General features: G+C 39.8%; 2 protein-coding genes and 1 non-coding gene across 3 annotated transcripts; 1 reads left to right on the top strand and 2 right to left on the bottom strand.

The window, feature by feature from the left end:
• Positions 1 to 604: 604 nt before the first annotated feature.
• Positions 605 to 686, bottom strand: trnal-uag (transfer RNA leucine (anticodon UAG)). The gene has a single exon. It is a non-coding gene; the product is annotated as a tRNA-Leu (tRNA).
• A 3,437-nt stretch (positions 687 to 4,123) lies between these two features.
• Positions 4,124 to 12,859, bottom strand: cdr2a (cerebellar degeneration-related protein 2a). The gene is made up of 7 exons (XM_084744854.1): positions 12,461 to 12,859; positions 10,011 to 10,123; positions 7,272 to 7,420; positions 6,944 to 7,120; positions 5,921 to 6,235; positions 5,028 to 5,310; positions 4,124 to 4,759 (listed from the first exon to the last, which is right to left on the bottom strand). Exons 1-7 carry the CDS (start codon positions 12,537 to 12,539, stop codon positions 4,475 to 4,477), a joined length of 1,401 nt encoding a protein of 466 aa, XP_084600980.1. The 5' UTR covers positions 12,540 to 12,859; the 3' UTR covers positions 4,124 to 4,474.
• Positions 12,860 to 13,164: 305 nt separating this feature from the next.
• mfsd13al (major facilitator superfamily domain containing 13a-like) lies at positions 13,165 to 18,863 on the top strand. Its single transcript, XM_084744138.1, has 7 exons — positions 13,165 to 13,820; positions 14,324 to 14,638; positions 14,724 to 15,146; positions 15,570 to 15,724; positions 16,569 to 16,652; positions 17,097 to 17,240; positions 18,703 to 18,863. The coding sequence occupies exons 1-7, from the start codon at positions 13,608 to 13,610 to the stop codon at positions 18,842 to 18,844; spliced, it is 1,476 nt and encodes a 491-aa protein (XP_084600264.1). The 5' UTR covers positions 13,165 to 13,607; the 3' UTR covers positions 18,845 to 18,863.
• Positions 18,864 to 19,190: the final 327 nt, after the last annotated feature.

Here is a 19,190-nt window from a genome sequence, read left to right as displayed (position 1 = left end):
TGTACACTTTTAGCAATAAAAGCATTGACAATGAATGCCAGTGACCATTTTATATCTACAAGTTCCCTCTTTTTTTTCTACTTAAAGGACACTTCACCCCAAAATCAAAAATATATATTTGTCCATTGACCCATAGTGCTTTTTCTGGATTTTCTTGGTGTGAGTTGCTGAGATGTCTGCCTTCTCTTGAATATAGTGGAACTAAATGGCACTTGGTTTGTGGTGATCAAGCCCAAAAAACTCAACAGCACTGTCTCTTTCCGGAAATCATGACCTGGTTACTCAAGATAATCCTCAAACCTCGTTGTGAGCTGTTTCATTGCAGGAACAACAGAGGGGGAGAGGAGTTATGGAGAGACATTACAGTCAAGAGCAGAGGTGAACTGACCAGGATTAAGCTTGTGTTTTTGCAAACATGCAGGCTGCCACAAGAGGGCTCTCTTGCACTACCACAGATTTTCCCAGAGGCATGTATTATCTGTATGAGCAGAATGAGCCATACAGGCACATATAATGCGTTGTCACGTAGCTAGGAACACGTCGGAATGCTGACTCGGCGTGTTTGCAGAGGAAGTCGGAACAGATTCACAAAATTAAATGGTACTGGCAGCGGTGGGATTCGAACCCACGCCATCGAAATGACTGGAGCCTAAATCCAGCGCCTTAGACCACTCGGCCACGCTACCACGCCGTACAGTGCGCCTAACGTACTCTTATATCATAATTCTAGGTGTTTTGTATGCATACTCAAAATTGCTATATAATTTATTATTTAAATTGTTGTTTTACTTTCATATAAACAGTTGATGGTGGCAACGAACTAACCATTAAACTACACACTCAAGATGAAAGATGTCTAACGTTAGCAATAGCTACTGGTTACGTTTTTATGATGTCATTATTATATCTTTGATCAAAATACACAACCTTAGAGATCTGTGACAATTTATGCGTGCACATCAGTGTTACAGCCTCACACTGGGATTTGCAGCCAATGCATGTAGATTTGTTTTTATACAAAATCTAAAACATTAAATGTAAAACTCACCGATCTTAGCTCAGGCATCTAATAAATCACTGTTTAGGACGTTATTAAAGGTTTACATTAAATATAAGTAGCATACTGTAAAAATCATCCATTAGAAGCAAATGTCCTGAAGCACCTGAAGTCGTATATCAAACAAGAATGAGAGAGAACTTCACTTTCAAAACTTCAGCATTTAGTCTACTCAGTTCCCAAATGCTTTCTGTCTTTGTATTGTATTTGGTCGAATAGAGGTTGAAAATTTTTTGTAAATCATTTAATTCTATTTTTATTCGCGTTTTACAGAACATCCCAACTTTTTTGAATTTGGGTTGTATATACACACATATATATGTATGTATGTATATATGACATATATTACTTTTACTCTTGTAGACTGTATGTTTATTAAATTAAATGTCATTGTTAACATTTAAATATTTTGTTTCTTCTTACCAAGGGGGACAAATTGAAGTCATTTCACAGCCAATCTATTCTTTCGTGAATCTAGTTTTTGCATTACTGTAATGCTGCTAATTCACTTTCCCAGTATGTTTGGTCTTACTCCTGACACAGATATCCGCTGATTGCTTTGATGCTGTGTGTATGCTCTGGGTCTTGCCAAGACCTGTCCCTTTCCACAAGCACGGTATGCAATCCCCTTGTTTGGAGGTTTAATGGATTTGGGGCGAGAAAAATCTTAGTTATGTAAAACCTAATTATGAAGAGACAAAAGCCCCATTAATTTGCTGGACCACAGAGTACACTGGGGGACAGGGGTCTTGAGGAATGAGGAGTCCTCTGGATTCTGTAGGAGAGAAAATGTTTCACTGCTGCTGTGTGCTTTGATTTGAGTCACTGTGGGACAGGTTGAAACATTTCTGCACACATAAACTGTAGTGATCTCTCTTGTTACAGTGCTTGTAATTCAGCTTTTAGATGTTTTAGATGCATGCACTCATGATGCCAGTGTTGGTGTTTCAGACATTAGGACACAAAATACTCAACAGGCTCCTGCATCAATATTTTTATTAGTTAGTAGCAAGAAAAACATGTTAGTCTTCATAGAGGACACCTATAATCATAAAGCGATGCTTTCTGCAGCAGCAAAAGTTTCACAGCTTCGAAACAACACACTGCTAAATGCCTCTACTGTACTGTATTTCAGCACATCAGAATTGTCCATTAAACATCTTCTCATGAGCATCACATCACTGTTTTGTAATAAGATTTGCATGTTTTGTCAGGGTAGTAAAGTTCAGCCAATAACACTTCAGGACCTGAACATGCTTCCTGTATATTACTGAGAGTTTTCATTATATCTTCCCAGCTGTTTTGATTTTCATTAAAAGGGTTAGAAAAATAAACTTTTATTAATGTGTCTGTCATTCATGCTAACCTGATCAACACAACTGACCCTTCCTAAGTCCCGCCCCTTTTGTGACCTTGGTCAAATTTCTCCTTTCCTGTTTTCTGTATTTAGATATGCTATGGGATAGGCTCATCTGTGTTGAAAAGAAAACCAGGATATTGCTGGGGGAGTAGAGCCAGATCTTAATTTAGCTAATGTTAAAAAAAAAAAACACTAGCTGACAAGCTAGCTAATCTAAATAAATAATTGGCTAGCTACAGTAGCTAGGTCCCCCAGTAAAATATTTTAACCATCACAGACGAGCCTAGCACATAACATCGCATGTACAGGAAACAGAAAAGGAGAAAGCTGACCGAGGCTCTGCTGGCTACAAAGCCTGCTTAACCGTTATTGGACCATAGAGCGAAATGGGCTGGACTTATGAAGGTTCAATTTCTGTTTCATATGAGGAGCAGCAAACATCCAAGTCAGAAAAAATACATTTCTTTTGTGCTTTTCATTTATCTAGTTTTTTTCTTTTTTTTTTCCTGATAACCTGTGTCAGACAGAATACTCACAAAATACTCACCTCAGTGTACATTTAATTTAGCTTACTTAGTGATGTGCTCTGCATATTTAGCAACCAAGAAAATAAATATAAGTTAATCCTCTCTAAACTTACAAAACTAAAAAAAAAAAACCCTAAACAAAAATAATAAATAAAAGAGAACACGTGATTCAGTCATTAAAAGTGCAGAGTTGTTATGTGTGTACTGGCATACAGACACTCGACAGAAGCTGTACACAGACATGAAAACAGAAAGCAGACTATTACTAACAGTTTTCCAGTGTCCACTCATATTTCTCTGGTGACATGCCAATAACCTCCAGCCCGGTGAACCAACTAACGCCAACTTACAAACACCAACTTAGACTGGCCGCTGAGCTAATTATCATAAACTCCTGAGTCTTTAGTTATTACTATAGTTTTTCATCCTATTACAACATTCCAACTTTTCTGTTTACATAAGTCGTACGTAACAGCTACATTTCAAACTTATATCAACACAAACAATATTCAATGTATTTTGACTCCCCCAGGCACCAAATGATCAAACCACAGGGTCAACATTATATATAAACACTGAATACTGTTAGAGGTGGACATAATACTTGTAGATTTAGAGGCCAAGCTTTCTACCAGCCGAGAATTTCATCTATCTAAACGTAAATATCTTCCCATACAATAATTCTTCACCATTTTAAAGAGGTAAAGAGGTGGTTCATATTGGTTGTTGAAGTTTGGAATGCATTGTTTCTCTTTGGCTGCGTTGCATCAACAAGGATTAATTTTTAAACCAATTTATCTGGTGGGTTAACTTTAAATTATGTTGCACCAAACTTTTAAACTAGCTTAAAATAAAGAAAAGTTATGTTTAAACCTCTCTTTAAACCTCAGTTAGTTTTTACAGTAAACTTAGGTTAAATTAAATTCTGTTGACTTTTTAGCTAGATAGCAAACAATGTAATATTTAGTTAAAGAATACAGAGCAGCCAAAAATTAGCCTCCCCCTCCCTCTTTATGCTATAGGTCTCAACACCACTTGAAATGATAAATTATTCATTTTTATTTGGGTAAGCAAGCATCTCCATACTAATTAAATTGTATTCAATTCCAGTTTAAATCATTAAACTTGGATTTATTAAATAAAGATTAGTTTGTAACTGTGCAATAGTGCTCTGCTTAATTTTAACTCTGAAATTCACTCATTTTAAACCTTGTTTTGCTAAACTCTGATTAGAACTAACCTTTGATTCAATTTATCTTTGTTGGAGCAACCCAGCCTTTGTGTAACAAGTTTTTTTTTTCCACTTCATTTTTGAAAAGGACGGACTAAAAGGAACAGTGCTGACTAACAAAAGCATAACCGCGTCAAAATGACAGGAGATAAGAGGATTGCAGCGTGTGTAAGTCGCACGGGGACTGGGTGTGCTTACTGCATCTCCACCCTCTAGATATTTTTATAGCAAAACAACCTCTGAGTTTCTCCTTTGACAAACACGAACGAGTTCAAGTTCCGGTATGATGAATGATCCAATCATTTGGCGGAGTGCTGGGAACCACTGTGCTTGACTGGACGTCTGTTTTCACTGAGGTCCTCTTTGGTCTTTTGGATGCAGGTGAAGATCTCGTTAAAGAGAGCCTTGTACTCCGGCTGTTGGCCGTCTTCTGGAACCGCTGTCCGATCGAACAGCCCAGCTGAGCTGGACAGGCGGCGGCGGGTCCGGATGCTTGGATAGGGGCAGTTGGACGTCTGGACAGCTTTATGGCTGAGCTCATCTGTCGCCTGCTGGCATCGCTGCAGCAGCTCGTCATATTTCACCTAGACAACACACATGTTTTAGGGAAGTGCATGTTTTCTTTCAACTGCTCTGTACTTCTTAAAGGGATAGTTTGAAGTGGGGTTGTATGAGGTACTTCAGTATTTTGAAAGGTTGGTTTGATTTAAAAAAAAAAAAACACAATAAAACAAACAAATCGCAGCCCAGACAAGCAACTTCTTCATTCTGTATGGTTGTAACAATAACAAGAACTCACAGTATAAGAATTCTCACACATAAATCGTACCAGACATGCTGTAAATACACCACCTGCAGTGCGCTGTACTGTGCATCCACCTCGTTGAGCAAAGAGATGCCCCTCTGTTTCACTGCCTCCGCTCGCCTTATACACAGCTGCTCGTGACCACGACGTATCTCGTCTGGGTTCGTCGCTCTTAACACACTGTCGCTGTTGCACCTCTGCCGGCTGTGTCTTCTCTGCTCCTCCTCCTTTTCTGCCTTCTCCTCCATCTCATCCTGACCGGGGCTGGATCTTTCCTCTGAGCCAAAGAATACTGTATCAGGCAACAGCAGCTGGTCCGGCCTTCTGACACTGTTGGGAGAGGAGGGGACACACAAGAATGAGGAAGTATTTTGAGGAATAGATCTTTTTCTCAGCAGCCATTTTGACATGAAATAGTGGCATAAGTACAGGTGTTACCAATGATACTAATTACTACTTACTACTACTATTAAATTGGAAAAAGGATTCTGCGACTTCAGCCTGGAATTTGTTGTGAAATGACTTAAATACTTTTAAATCCAAAGAATTAAAGGCAAATTCCATAGAATGCCACAGTTTTTTTTTAGCTTACTTGATTATGCAACTGACTCCTAGAAATGTCTCTCTTTAATGTGAATTTCAGTTCTTGCACATTGTATTTTGTCTGCCCTTATGTGTCTGTCTGTAAGTTTGTGTTTTTGCTGCTGAACGTCTGAACGTCTTCCCTTGAAAAAGAGATTCTTGATCTCAGTGGGACTTACCTGGTAAAATAAAGGTTAAATACATATATAAATATCAATATAACTGCTGTGAAAAAAGGTCTGTTGCACCTGTTGTAGGCTTTTGTGCTTGTGCTGTATATCAAAAGTTGTATCACCAAGTATCTGTCATAAAAACAGAGCCAAAATAATACAACACTTCGAATCTAATCCAAGCCTACCTTTTCGCACAGTCATCGCGCCACAAAAGCCGCAGCTGCTCCACTTCGGCCTCCAGCTCCTTCTGCCTGGCCCGGCAGCCGTCCAGCAGGGCCAGCCGGTGCTCCAGGCTCCTGTTCTCCATGACTGTCATCTCAATCTCACGCTCTGCAGCCTCCCTGCGGCTCCGCTCCGCAGCTATCTGGCTCTGGAGGGTCTGGACAGACCGCTGGAGAGCCGCGTTCTCCTCCTCCGGGTCTTGGCGTCTGTCTCGGTCATAGAAAGAGTCCTGTGGTGACCAGAGTCCATCCACATGCAGACTGTCGTGTTCTGGATGCCTGAGCCAAGACACGCAAATGTCAATCAATGTGTGAACATATCACTCTCAGGATAAAAAAAAATATCACACTGAGATCACAATACATCAATAGTAGCATTGAAATGAACAATTTAGCAGCAGAATTTTCTCTAACAAGCAGGTTATGAGTTTGGTCCTGTTTGTCACCTCGATTATGGACATATGTCCTGGAACAACAATCTTTTTCATCAACATTTGTTTTCTTTTCCACAGCTGTTTGAACTACTTCCAGTATGAAGTGATTCGTAGCTTGCAAAGCTATGCTTTTCAAAGCAGCCTCCCCAACACTGTATATTATACACTGCTGACAATGTGGGAAGATTAACTTCCTCCTCCTTTGGATTATGTCTAAAGGAGGAGGTCTGGTCTGGCTCTGGGTGACCTGTAGGTGTCCAGTCAGCATACAAGGGGCTGAGACAGACGGTAAGACCAGACTAGACAACAGACAGGAGAACCTCCTATTATTCAGATGCTTTTAATTACCCTTCACTCTTTGGTCTGTGTGAAGGCGCAGGAAATACAAACCATCTAACTACATTACCCTGGTCATTATAGGCAGATATACTTGGATATGCTTTCTGTACATCTGTGTCAAAATTCCCTGTGACTTTATCTCATAATACTGTCAGAATCTACCACACAGCTTCCCCTGTAACGTCATGGGTTCTGCTATTAGCACTGTAAATACCTGTCATGCTGTAAGTCATACAGCTCTTTGAGACAGGACATGCTCTGTGCTCCGAGGCTACGTCGCTGCTCTGCCAGATCTCTTTTGTTTCGCTCTGCTTGGGCAGTCTTTAGCTCCTCCACCTGAGTCTGCAGGTCCTCCATGTAGGTCTGAAGCCCTTCAATGGCCTCTGTTAAACTGCAGGACAAAGAAGAGAAAGATAAATGTGGCATTGAGGCTCTGCAACTAATCAGATATTTAATATACAGGACATAGAATGTCATATTGGGTGAATAATTATGTAAAATATAATTTAAAAGGTAAATTTAATGATAACTACTAGACTAACCTATTGATCTTCTGCTGGGCCTGGCGGTTGTCCTGCACTAGTCGCTGGTTGCCTTGTTCCAGGTCCCTGGCGGCCACGTCTAGTTGCTCATACACTTTGGCATGCTGGTCGTTCATCTGACGCAGCAGGTCCACCTGCTTGGTCAGGTACTGGTGAACAAGAACGAGAAGTGACAAAGATTAAGCTTAAATTGTGTTTTCGAGGTTTGTTGTGATACTTTTAGGTAATTTTTGCAATGAAATTATTCGAGTAAAGTAAAAATTGCTTGTTTCAAAGAGAATAAAACTTCACTCTGTTCTGAGTATTTTAAATAACCTTACCAAAAATCCTAAGGATTAGAAAAACAGAACAAAATATGCTTCATTTATAAATGAAGAACTGCGCCTCAGGAGTACTCCAGCTCAAACTAAGTGCACAGTGCATTGATGAACAATGACAAACACCGTATTCTTTTCAGAACCCATGACAAAATTACAAAAAACAAATACATTTTAAAAAATGAGCTGGTTCATTGAGATGACACGTAGGACATTTGCACTGGGACTGTGATGACTGGTGGAACTGGTGGCGAGCTATGATCACCAGTCAATTTGCAGAAAAGTTGCAATAATTTGACAAAATTGCAAGGCCCTGCTGAATTCACAGGGATAGACTGACTTTGCTTTAACTGTTGTAATCACATTATTGATCATGAAAGGAATTGTAAGCTGCAGGCCTACACATGTTTATTGAATCGGTTTATTGATTGAGATTCAGGAAAGAAATAGTTCAAAATACTATAACATGCTAATCTCATGGACATGATTATCACAGCAGCAACACCAAGCCACACATGAGGTTATTGAAAATTTGGGCCTATATCCCAGCGATAAAGGGTCTGGTATAGAACATGCATCTATAGGGAGTTATACTGCATGTTGAACAATAACAGGATGTCCGTTTCTGTTTTTAACTTACCAAGGAATTTATTTTATTCAAGTTATTTGACTTTGTTAAAAATTGTTGTGGATTTCAACTGAATGACTTTTCTCTAGTACAAATCAATGCAACCATTTGTCTGTTGCAGCAGCGCTGGCCTGCAGCACACTTCAAGGCAGTGGGTAAGACTGGTGGCGGTCACTTCATGAGGGTCAGTGAGATGTATGGGGATTACCATATCAACCTCGATAAATCCTCAAGCCACCGGCCCGCTCACGTCTGTAAACAAATTAAGGCTCTTATCTTTGTCGAACCTGCTGCATGTGATGCCCTCGAACTCAAATAGATCAGCACTCTCTGTACATGCCAAAATTTAATGCCTAAGCAGAACTGAATGTAATTGTGTTTATTCAGTTTTATTAGCTGAAAACACACAAGTTAACCAAAATTTGTTCTCTGCGGTATTAAGGCTACTACAAGGAGTTTTAACTGATTATGAAACAGTCTCAGTTTAACACTGGTGTTTCTGTAGAACCTAAATAAGCAAATTAGACCATCAGAAAAGAGACTGACTATTTCTGTGTAGTTGTACTCAGTGCCTGACACCAGGTCAGATCCTCTGTGAAATCAGATGAAACAAGCATTTGTTTGTGTTTTCCCAGCCAAAGTTAGAGTGAGCAGTAAGTTAGTCAGTTAAAAATAAGCAGGAAGAGATTTTTATTTAGATCATTTTATTTTGTGGTTATTAAGTTGGGAATGCTTTTTGCCCAAAATCAACTGAATATGAAAGTTCCTTGTAGTGGCTTTAAGGTAGACGGACATAACAGCCAAAAATACATGCAAGAGTTTGATAATCTTGTATTGATTTCAGGAATATATGATTATCAAATAAAAATGAAGTAGATTAAGAGCAAAGCCTAAATTATGATTAGGCCTGTGCTGAATAATTCAAAGCCTCAAAGATTCACTCATAACATTGACTTCTGAATTCTATACCAACGTTTGAATGCTGCACAGTTTTCCTCCCGTATTCAATCTGATTGAACCAGATATTTCTGCACAGTTGCAGATAAAGTTTAAGCAACACTAGCAAACTATTTGTAGAGTTAGACACCGGTGCTGGCAGAGTAGGATTGTTTGTGATCCAAAACATTTCTGCTGACCAAACTGACAAATTATACCGATTAAAGACAGTTGATTTATTTAAGACTAACTCATTTAATGCAATGAATAATTTTACTGAACAAAACTCCTGATTTTGTTGGAGGGTTTTACATTTTCTTAGGGTGATGATGACGTCATAAATATGACATTCAGACATTTGAAGCTTTATTCCATGACATTTGGTGCTGCCCTAGTTGGGATCTTGGTTACTTGAATTATGTCCAAGTAGAAGGTGGAAGGTGGCAAATAAGCTGGTGAAAGTTTTCCTATAATTAGGCAGACGAACATCCTGCCAAGAGGACGCACAGAGCCAAAGGCTCACTAGGTCAGACGCTGGTCAGGATTAGCTTTTACTCCATCCTGTTTAAAGCTGAGAGGAATTCACAATGACTGTCCCCTTCAGTGAAAGAGTTTTACAGATCCTCTGACATGGACTCTTCTCAATGAATCTTCTCCCATTGTAGCCTCATTCATATAAAATCACTGTGTTTGTGCAGCAACAATCTACTGTATCTACTGACCAGATTGCGTACAGGGGAAGATAAACCGTATAAACACGTGTTTTTCATGGTTAAATGGATATGTTTTGCCTCAGAGAGAGTCTAGTCCAGCTGTAGCCTAAACAGCTCTGATGAGTTTCCTCCTAACATTTATCACCTCTATCTCCTGCAGCTGCTCCTGGTTGGTGGAGTACATCTGCTGCAGCGCCTGCTCCAGCTCATGGTTCCTGTCGAGGAGGGTTTTCCCCAGCTCCGCTGCCAAATGGAGATCTGTCCCGACACAGGAAAACATGTAAACACAAGATACGAGACAGTTTCAATGCCCAAACACAGGCAACGGATAGAACGAGGTGTGTCTAAAGAGTATAAACAGAAACACACCTCACTGGGCCTCATGAAGCAACTTTCTCTTAACTTTCTCTGACATTTATCCTTCAGAGAAAAAATAAGAGAAGTCAACTCCAGATGCACCAATCATTTTAATCATCCCAAGCGTGCTGAATGATGAATCCCACTTGGTTGTAAATTGGACAGAAGATCAACACCTCTTAAACACTGTATAAGGGCAGGTGTTGTGCTGCGTGCCCCTTTTTAAGCCTTGAACTGAAGACGCTTCTTGGATGAGAGGCGAAACGTCTTCAAGAACTCTATCAAGACCAGTTGCCTATGACAACCCTTGCTACGAACTCTTGTCTAATAGAAAAATATCGGTGAGTCCCAGAAATCAACGGGTACTAAAAAAAAGAACAAAATGTGGATACAAACAAAAATAAGAGGAAATGTGTTTGTATGTCGCTTCCTGCATGAGGCCCATTGTCTCTCTATTAGTATCTGGCTCTGGAGAATCACAGAGGAATCTAAGGAATGCCTTGGGATCTCCGTGTGACCCTCTCTCCCACTAAAACTGGATCTTGTCCAGCAACAGTGTTGACTAGTCCTCTGATGTGAAGTGAAACATGTATTATGAAGGACTACTAAAAGTACAGTCAATAATGATGCAGCAAAATAAAGCAGTGCGTGTCTTCTTTTTAACTCAAATGTGCCATGTGGCAAACAAATAGCAACCTTTAGGCCAACTCTGAACTCCTTAGAGTTGGTAGCAGAGACGATGCTGCTGCACAAACATTTATCCATCATGGAGGATGACTCAAATCCCTTCCTAAACCTACAAACAGCAAAGCCTTTTTCAGTTTTATTCAGCTCCACTGTGGAATGCTACAGGAAGTCTTTCCTGCCTGCTGCCATTCCTCGACACAACAAGCCACGTCTGAATGTGGACTGTGGCCCTGTGATTTCTTTTCAACAAACAGGACTTGGTCATTTACTTCAACATTCACTGATTTAATTGTAACTAATTAAGTGGGTCTGCAACTGACAACTGTTTCGGTCTTTGATCAATCTGCCAATTATTTTTAGATTGATTTATCATTTTCTAAATTCTGTAAGATGTCTAAAATGGCCAGTATTGTTTACCAGATCCTAAGGTGATGTATTCAAATTGACGCTTTTATCATCCCCACAAGCAGAAACGCAAACATATAGAAATTACCTTCAAATATGCCAAACAGAGTCATCAAAACCTCAGACTTAAGAAGCTGGTATTAGTGAACAATTATTTTATAATCAATTTATTGTTCTGAGTAATTTTTATTTTAAAAAAAAAACGTGATAACATATTGTTTGATAATGAAAATAATTGTTAGCTGCAGCCCTAGACAGATCTGTTGATGGAGTGCTTCATTAATGCCCAAGTTAATTGCAGTTAGAATAGCCAAGTCAACAGAAACAGGAATGAGGAAAAATGTGGCCATTAATGATTAGAAAGAAAAAAAAATAATAAAATGCCAACCAGAGAACTAGGAGTGAAAAAAACTTTATTGCTGTGTGTGTATGCTGTTTTTTGTGTTGACATTAGAGCTGCAAATAACAGTTATATTAATTATTGTTTTAATTTGTCGATTGTTTTGTTGGGTCCATAAAATGGCAGAAAATGGTGAAAAATGTTGATTACCATTTCCCAAAGCCAAAGGCATTTTGTCCACAACCCCAAGATATTTAGTTTACATCAGGGAATATTTGCATTTGAAAAGCTGAAATCAGATTGCTTTTACATTTCTTCTTTGAAAAAAATACTCAAAACGATTAATCGATTACAAAAATAACTGCAGATTAATTTAATAGCTGACAGCTTACGAGTTGAATGTGTTTGTTGCAACTCTAGACCTGCCTCTTTATCTCAGATCCACCTTTGTTAGCAGCACAAACAACATGTAAGACAACAATCAGGACCTGTGACAGCCTCAGGAAACCCTGGCCACAGTTTTTACCCCATGACTACTGTGACTCTGTGTCACAAGAATTAACAAAGATTTAAATCTCATTTCATCTGTGAGCCCATTTGTTCGGGTTTGTGTCATGCCATCAGTGCAGTGGACTATTTAAAGAAAACAAATACCTGACAGTGTTAACTTTGGGATGACTATTATTATTACTGCACGGTCCTGCAGCCTGTATGTAAGTCTGTCTGGGGAGTAATAACATGATCAGCCCACTCATCCAGACAAGAGTTTAGGGTGGGACCACAGAGCCGAGCAGCCTTCAACTTACCGTGTTCCAGGTCCTGAGGGTCGTACCAAGGCTCTCCATTCTTCTCGAACTCTTCCTCCAAAATCATGTCAGTCAACATTTTACAGCCGCGGGAGGAGCGAGGACTCCACCTGTCAGAAACCTGACACACGCGCAGGTGTGTGTTAGTTTATAGCAGCTTGAAGTTGTCCGCCCTGCACCGCCGTGTGCGTACAAATGTCAACTACATCCTCCTCCCGGTGTGGACTGAGGCGTAAGTCTGTTGTCTACAGCAACGTGGCAAATCCTTAATACACCCAAGATCCGGTAGGTGGCAGAGATAGCGCTAAGTAGGTCGAATCTACACGAGAACCCTGGATTTGAGAAACTCTCGCGATATTTGTACGGGTTGTTTCCTCTACGTTCACGTTGCATAAACTTAAACACTATGCTTTCTAAATGGCAACACTGTGGTTAGGTTTTGTGTGGGTTAAAAGACAACGTGGATGAGGTTAGGAAAACCTGAAGATTTGGGTCAAAATCGTTACTTTCGCGAGATCTTGCGAGGTAAACACGACTGCAAGAAAATATATATATATTTTTTTTATCTTGTTTTAACTGAACATTCAACATAACTTTTTATAGTATTCACAATCTAAGATCAACAGGAAAGACGAACCGTCTCTGCAAACAATATATATATTTTTAATGTTTTTGTTGTCGCAACTTCCTGCTTCCGTTGACAGACATTTTTGTCGACGAATCAAGATGCAGCAAGTGGTGCCAAAGAACTCTTCTGGCCAATCAGATGTTTGGTTGTTGTTTTGAGTCCCCGCCTCACCCGGCAAAACACAGAAATCGAGTTTGACAAGATTTCAGTTTAGTTGGGGTGAGATAGGTTTTCTGAATATGGCACAGGTTCAGTCACAAACTAGTAAACCTGTTTAACGGGAAGTAAGATCGTGGCTTGCGGACATGAAAACGAGGCAGCTGCATTAAGCACAAGCCGAGTACTGTACGCGTTTTTGCCTTGGATTATTGACCAAAATTACTCATTTTGACCACAGCACTCATGTTTTAGCAATGCTTAACAATAACGGGGCAGAATAGTTATTGCAATCGCCAGTATTTCCTCGCTCCAGCTGGTTTAACCGACAGGTAACTTGGTCGTGAAGTTACCTGAGCTGCCATGGCCGCGGAGGAGAAACCTGTCGCAGGTGTGCGCTCCGGAAGATTCAGTGTAGGCCGATACCTCATAAACTTTGGGGTCAATCCTGCAGCTCTGGCTTATGCCATGACCACACTGGGAGCCAGCATGATAAACAATATATTCAACTTCTACTATGTCAAACTGTTTGTTAATAAGTACAAGGTATCAGAGGCAGCCTTCCACCAATCACAGGTGAGTATATTATCTTGTTATATTGCTGTTCTCTGTATGCAAATGTGTGAAACACTGGAGAAGTGCTAGTCAAGAATAAAAGTAATAATTTGAGGTGATTGTTATTGTCATTATCTACAAAGCTGTTTACTATTTTTTATACAAGTAGACTTTTTTTAGTCAATAAAATATCTGTAAATAGTGAAACACTTCCATTACAAGTGATGGTCTTGATTGTTTGCAACATCTTGATTCCATATAGACTGTTTGAAAATGGAAATGCCAGTTGTCAGGGAATAAAATCAATGATCTGTTGACCTTGAATCGTGACATTAAAAACAAAAGACAAATTGAATTGTGGAATTGAAGAATTGTGACACCCCTAATATCTCAATATACACATTTTCTCAAAAGTAACATACCAAAAATTCTCAAATGGTGCAGATACATGATGATCTTATAGAAAATGGACAGGCAACAGGGATAATATGACTGAAAATATTAACCCAATGAAATCTCCTTAGGTGGTGTACATGGTGTGGAATGCGGTCAATGACCCTCTCTTTGGCTACCTGCAAGATAACTCCAGGGTGCCCTGCTGCTCTCAGCGACGTCTCTCCATCCTGTATGGTGCTCCCCTCTACTCGCTGACGTTTCTCCTCGCCTGGTTCCCATGGCGGGCCTACTACCCTGGCGACTGGGTGTGCGGCCTACACTTGACTGTGGCACTGTGTGCTTTCGATGGCTTGCTAACTTTTGTGCTGCTGGCACAGTGTGCGTTGTTAGCAGAGATCTCCAGCCACCATCAGAGCCGACTACGACTTATAAAGTACAGCCAGGTAAGAACTTTGGATTCTGAGCACTGCGTCTGCCTTCTGTAAGCCAACAGGGTAACCATCCCTCTCATATCCTCTCTTTTTCCAGGTGGCGTCTCTAATTGGCTCCTCCAGCGTTCTCTTCTGTGGTGTACTGTCCAAAAACATGGAGGACTTTGCGGCCTTCCAAGCCTTCACAGTGTTGATCGCTGTTCTGAGCTGCAGCTGCATGCTCTATACGGGCTTCCACAGCGAGAGCCGCTTTGATAACAAAGGGTCTGAATCAGATGAATCTGCTGACCAGACTTCCTCTCAATCAGCAGTCTCCTTCTCTATGTTAAGAACCTTGATGTGGCAAATCCTGACCAACAGGGACTTCCAGCTTTTTGTGGTCATGAACTTCTTCCAGGTCTTCATGTTGGCTTTCTTCAACAATTTTACCATGATATTCGCCGAGCACCTGATTCCTCCAGATGTGCTTCCATCGCTGGCCAAGAGCGTCATGTACGGAGCGGGATTCATTTGTCCACAGGTACTGTCCCCCTGTGGCTGATGGTTTGTCTTTTAATAAAATTATCAAAGGAATCTGGGGTTCAACATTAGTGGGTCAGATCTACTTAGTTGAAATCATTTTGAAACATGAAACTTTTTTTGTTTGTTTTCCTTTGATTTGTCACCCCTCTATACAATTCTATCAGAAAACATAATTTTTGTTGTGTATAGCACAGTAACATCTGATTTAATGTCATGAAAAAATGAAAAAAGGCCTAATTGTGAGTTGTAGTGTGCTGGAAATGCCTGAAAAATGCTTGCATTTCACTGCGGAAAAGGTGTAGGAACCCTGTATTAGCACCAGCTTCACTGTATTGTTTTAAAAGCTCGTTTATTGGAGCAGTGAAGCGCTTGTGTGAAACTTGTAACATCCCAGACTTCTCATCTCTTATCTCCATTCCAGCTGTTAGTATTGAGCTGTCAGAGACTCCTCCATGGTCTCGGCTACTACAGGGTCATCCTCTTCACCTTCTACATTGAGGCTGGAATGGGGGCTATCATGCTAGCACTCGGCCATCAGCACTATTACATCCTGGCATTTTTTCTCACCTTTAGCATGTAAGAGGTAAAAGGGGTGGTTCGGATTCTTTGACATTGAGTTGTATGAGGCATTTATCTGCATTCACTGTATTACCTACAGTCGATACCAATTGACACGCCCCTGGGTCCTTCCACAGCAGGATCTGCAACAAATCATATTTTAGCCACCTAAAACTAAATATTTAGAATATTTTCCCTGCTCTACCTTGTTGTCAGACAGCCTTTTCTGATGGAAAACCACAGCCCAATAGTGCTCTCTGTAAAGCCACCAGACTCCTCGCAGAACGTGGGAGCTGCTCATCCACAGCAGCCTTGAAATGTTAGTTTGTGTTATTGTGTGACTTCAGTGTTTTAAAGGGTTAGTTTAGATTCACCAAAGTCACAAAAAAACACAAGCAAACTAACTGATTGATGCAGAAGTAGACTCGAGCAACTCTCATGTTCTGTGAAGTACCACAACAGAGTCTGGTGGCTTTGTAAAGAGAGATATTTGACTTATATGACAGTGGTTTCCTGTCGGAAACAGCGGAGGAAGTATTATTAAATTATATTATTTAGCATGCACCTAAACTGGTATTGATTTTTTTTTCCAGGTGTCTAAAATACACTTTGCTGCTGTCCACAACAGTACATTACTTAACTTCTCACACCAGTACTCCTGCAGCCTCTCTAAACTGGGGCTGTGTCAATGCCATCTACTGTAGATAATACACTGACTATGGATAAGTACCTCATACAGCCCCACTGCTAATAATCTGAACTATCCCACAAAAGGACTTCTAATATTCCTTCTAGTGTAACTATATAAAGACTCCATTTCACCTGAATTATACCTCCACTCTCTCACTTGTCTTCCATGCAGGATCATCATCCAGGCAGCCTTCAGTCTTTTTGGTTTGCCTTTGGCTGACATTATTGACACAGACCTGGAGAAGTACAAGCGCAGGTAAACAAGTATTATTATTATTAGGACACTTCCACAAGCTCAGTCACCTCTCACATACAAATATACTCCACTTCATCTGGTGTGTTCGCTTTAACTTTAGTTACACCATCACTCAGACTCTTTTCTTATTTGCTTTGATCCACAGGCACAATCAGCATACAGTTCATTTACTCAGTAACATCATTAAGGTGTGATGAAGTGTTTGCCATTGACAGATATGGCTGCTTTTTTTTTCCACCCAAAGGAAGGTGTGGTCGTGGCGTATGGTGCATCTTATCTATGAGGCATTAGCACACATTAGTGACCAGTATAAAACCAAACACAACCAAGTATACGGATGTATCTAATGAAGCCAACCTGTTGTGTTTTTTAAAATTTAGAATTCAACAAGTTTCTTATTTGACTGGTGATATAATATATATATATGTTTTCTTCTTGTTACAGTTCCCCTCTCTCCTCCATGGTGTTTGGGACAAATGCTCTGTTCACTAAGCCTGCTCAGTCTCTGGCCCCAATGATAGTGCTCACTGTCCTCAACCAGTTTGGCTATGAGCAGCTGAAGGAAGCAGGAAAGGATTCAAATCCAAGGTACAGAGAGTTTCAAACATCAACCAAATAATAAGTAAAACTCATACTATTCCCTGCTGAATCAACATTCTTCTAATAATTAATGTTAACAGTTAATGATGTGGAGTTTGATGTGATTTTAATGAAGTGTCAACTAATGTTTGTTTGCTATTAAAAGAAACACCACTCTCTGAGGATATATTAATACCATAAGAGGTCCAGCTGGTGTTGCTGATCCTTGGATCTGCTAATTTTATAAATGGTGTTTTCTTCATATTACCACCGACCATTTCACAGAGTATGTCAAAAGCGTTCACTGTAGTATGAAATTAACCTTCCAGTTAATTGCATTACAATTTAATAGAGATGAAACGATTGGCTTCATGATGTTAAAATTCCTGATGAGTATCATAACAATTTAAAATTGAATTTAGGTGATAACCATGTTTGATTACTTATTTTAGCCACCTACAAAAATCAGATTAAGTCTATAGTATATTTAGAACGTCTCTGCTCTTTACAACCATTTATCTCGCGGGACACGGGAGTTGTAGGAGTTTGTGTTTTTTAGTTATTTTTGTGTTGTTTGACTTTGGTGTGACGTCCGTGTTTTAACACATTAGTTTGGGTCCAAATTAACGTTACTTGCTGTGGATGGAGGCTGCGGTAGGCCAACAGCTGGGAAAATGACGAGGATTCTTCATGATTGGTTTGTGGGACTAAATGTGAGATGACTCTCAGAGCACACACATGCCCAATTCAAACCCAAAATAGGAAAGTGTACAAAAACTTAGAAATCAGATTTAATCCAAATTTGAAAACTTTTTAGCTAATACTTTTTATATGCTTACTATTATGTACATCAGAACCAAAATTACATGGTTACAGGACTATAGTGGATTTACGTTTACAGAGACTTTAACGTTTGCAGAGTTAAAGTTAATTTAAAGTTTACATACAGAAATCCACCTAACACAAACAAAACTTTCACAGCTCAGAAAAGAAGTGTGAAGAAACAGCAGTTCCCTGTCTCCCACCAAGATTATCTTCCACTTAATAAATGTCAATCATTAAGAGACGGCTCTGTACCCACTGCCTTTTATTTCAAAGGTCACTGGCAATATAATTTCATGAATACAGAGCTAGCGGTACAGTATATGTTGGGCACCGTCTGAAAAAGTTAATGCACACATCTATTAAACAATAATGGTCTTGTGGAAAAAATGTTTAAAGGTTTGACATTCATTTAAAAAGTCTTAGAAACACATTATCTCTCAGTCTGCGTTACATGCTCAGTTTTAGCCACCGTTTTCTTTTCTTAGATCGATCGATAGATAAGATTTTGTTTTTAACACAAAAACCACAACAAGAATAACCAATAAAATCAAGTCTTTTCAGTTGTAGATACACAAAAGGTTGTTACATTTCCATTTTCAAGTAATTGTGATAACAGTGTCATAAGAAGTTTCCTCCGTGTTTTCAGCACCCTGGAGAGCCTCCACAGCATCATGTTCTACTTGGTGTGTCTGGTGCCCATGTGTGTCGCTGCTGTGCAGGCCCTGGCTTGGAGGCCGTTTTCCATACGCAACAGTCACACCGTTGACGCAAAGTACATCGACGGCTGACTTCAGGATTCAAAGGAAATTTGTTTCTTTAGCTGTGAAATTCTTTTTTGGTTGGTAAGAAATTATATGTAGATGATTGTATATTTGAGAGAATCCAGGGTTACAAGGATGTTGTTTCAGAAGATTTATATATGCTACAGACACGGGGAACAAATGTAAATCATCTTGTTGAGTTGACAGGTAACTCGGATTTTACTTACTCCAAATGTCCTCTCCTTTTCAAACATAATAAGTGGACCAAACATAGCAGGGATCATAAGACTTTGTCAGATACTTTGTCCAGTCACTGTGACCTCAGCTGCTAATTAGCAGGTACATACTGTGTGATGGCTGTGCACTGCTGAAA

The sequence above is a fragment of the Lutjanus erythropterus genome, chromosome 19 (genome assembly GCF_056507025.1).
Source record: "Lutjanus erythropterus isolate fLutEry1 chromosome 19, fLutEry1.hap2, whole genome shotgun sequence".
In the NCBI taxonomy this organism is placed as follows: Eukaryota; Metazoa; Chordata; class Actinopteri; order Lutjaniformes; family Lutjanidae; genus Lutjanus; species Lutjanus erythropterus.
This window is presented reverse-complemented; position numbering and strand designations above follow the sequence as displayed.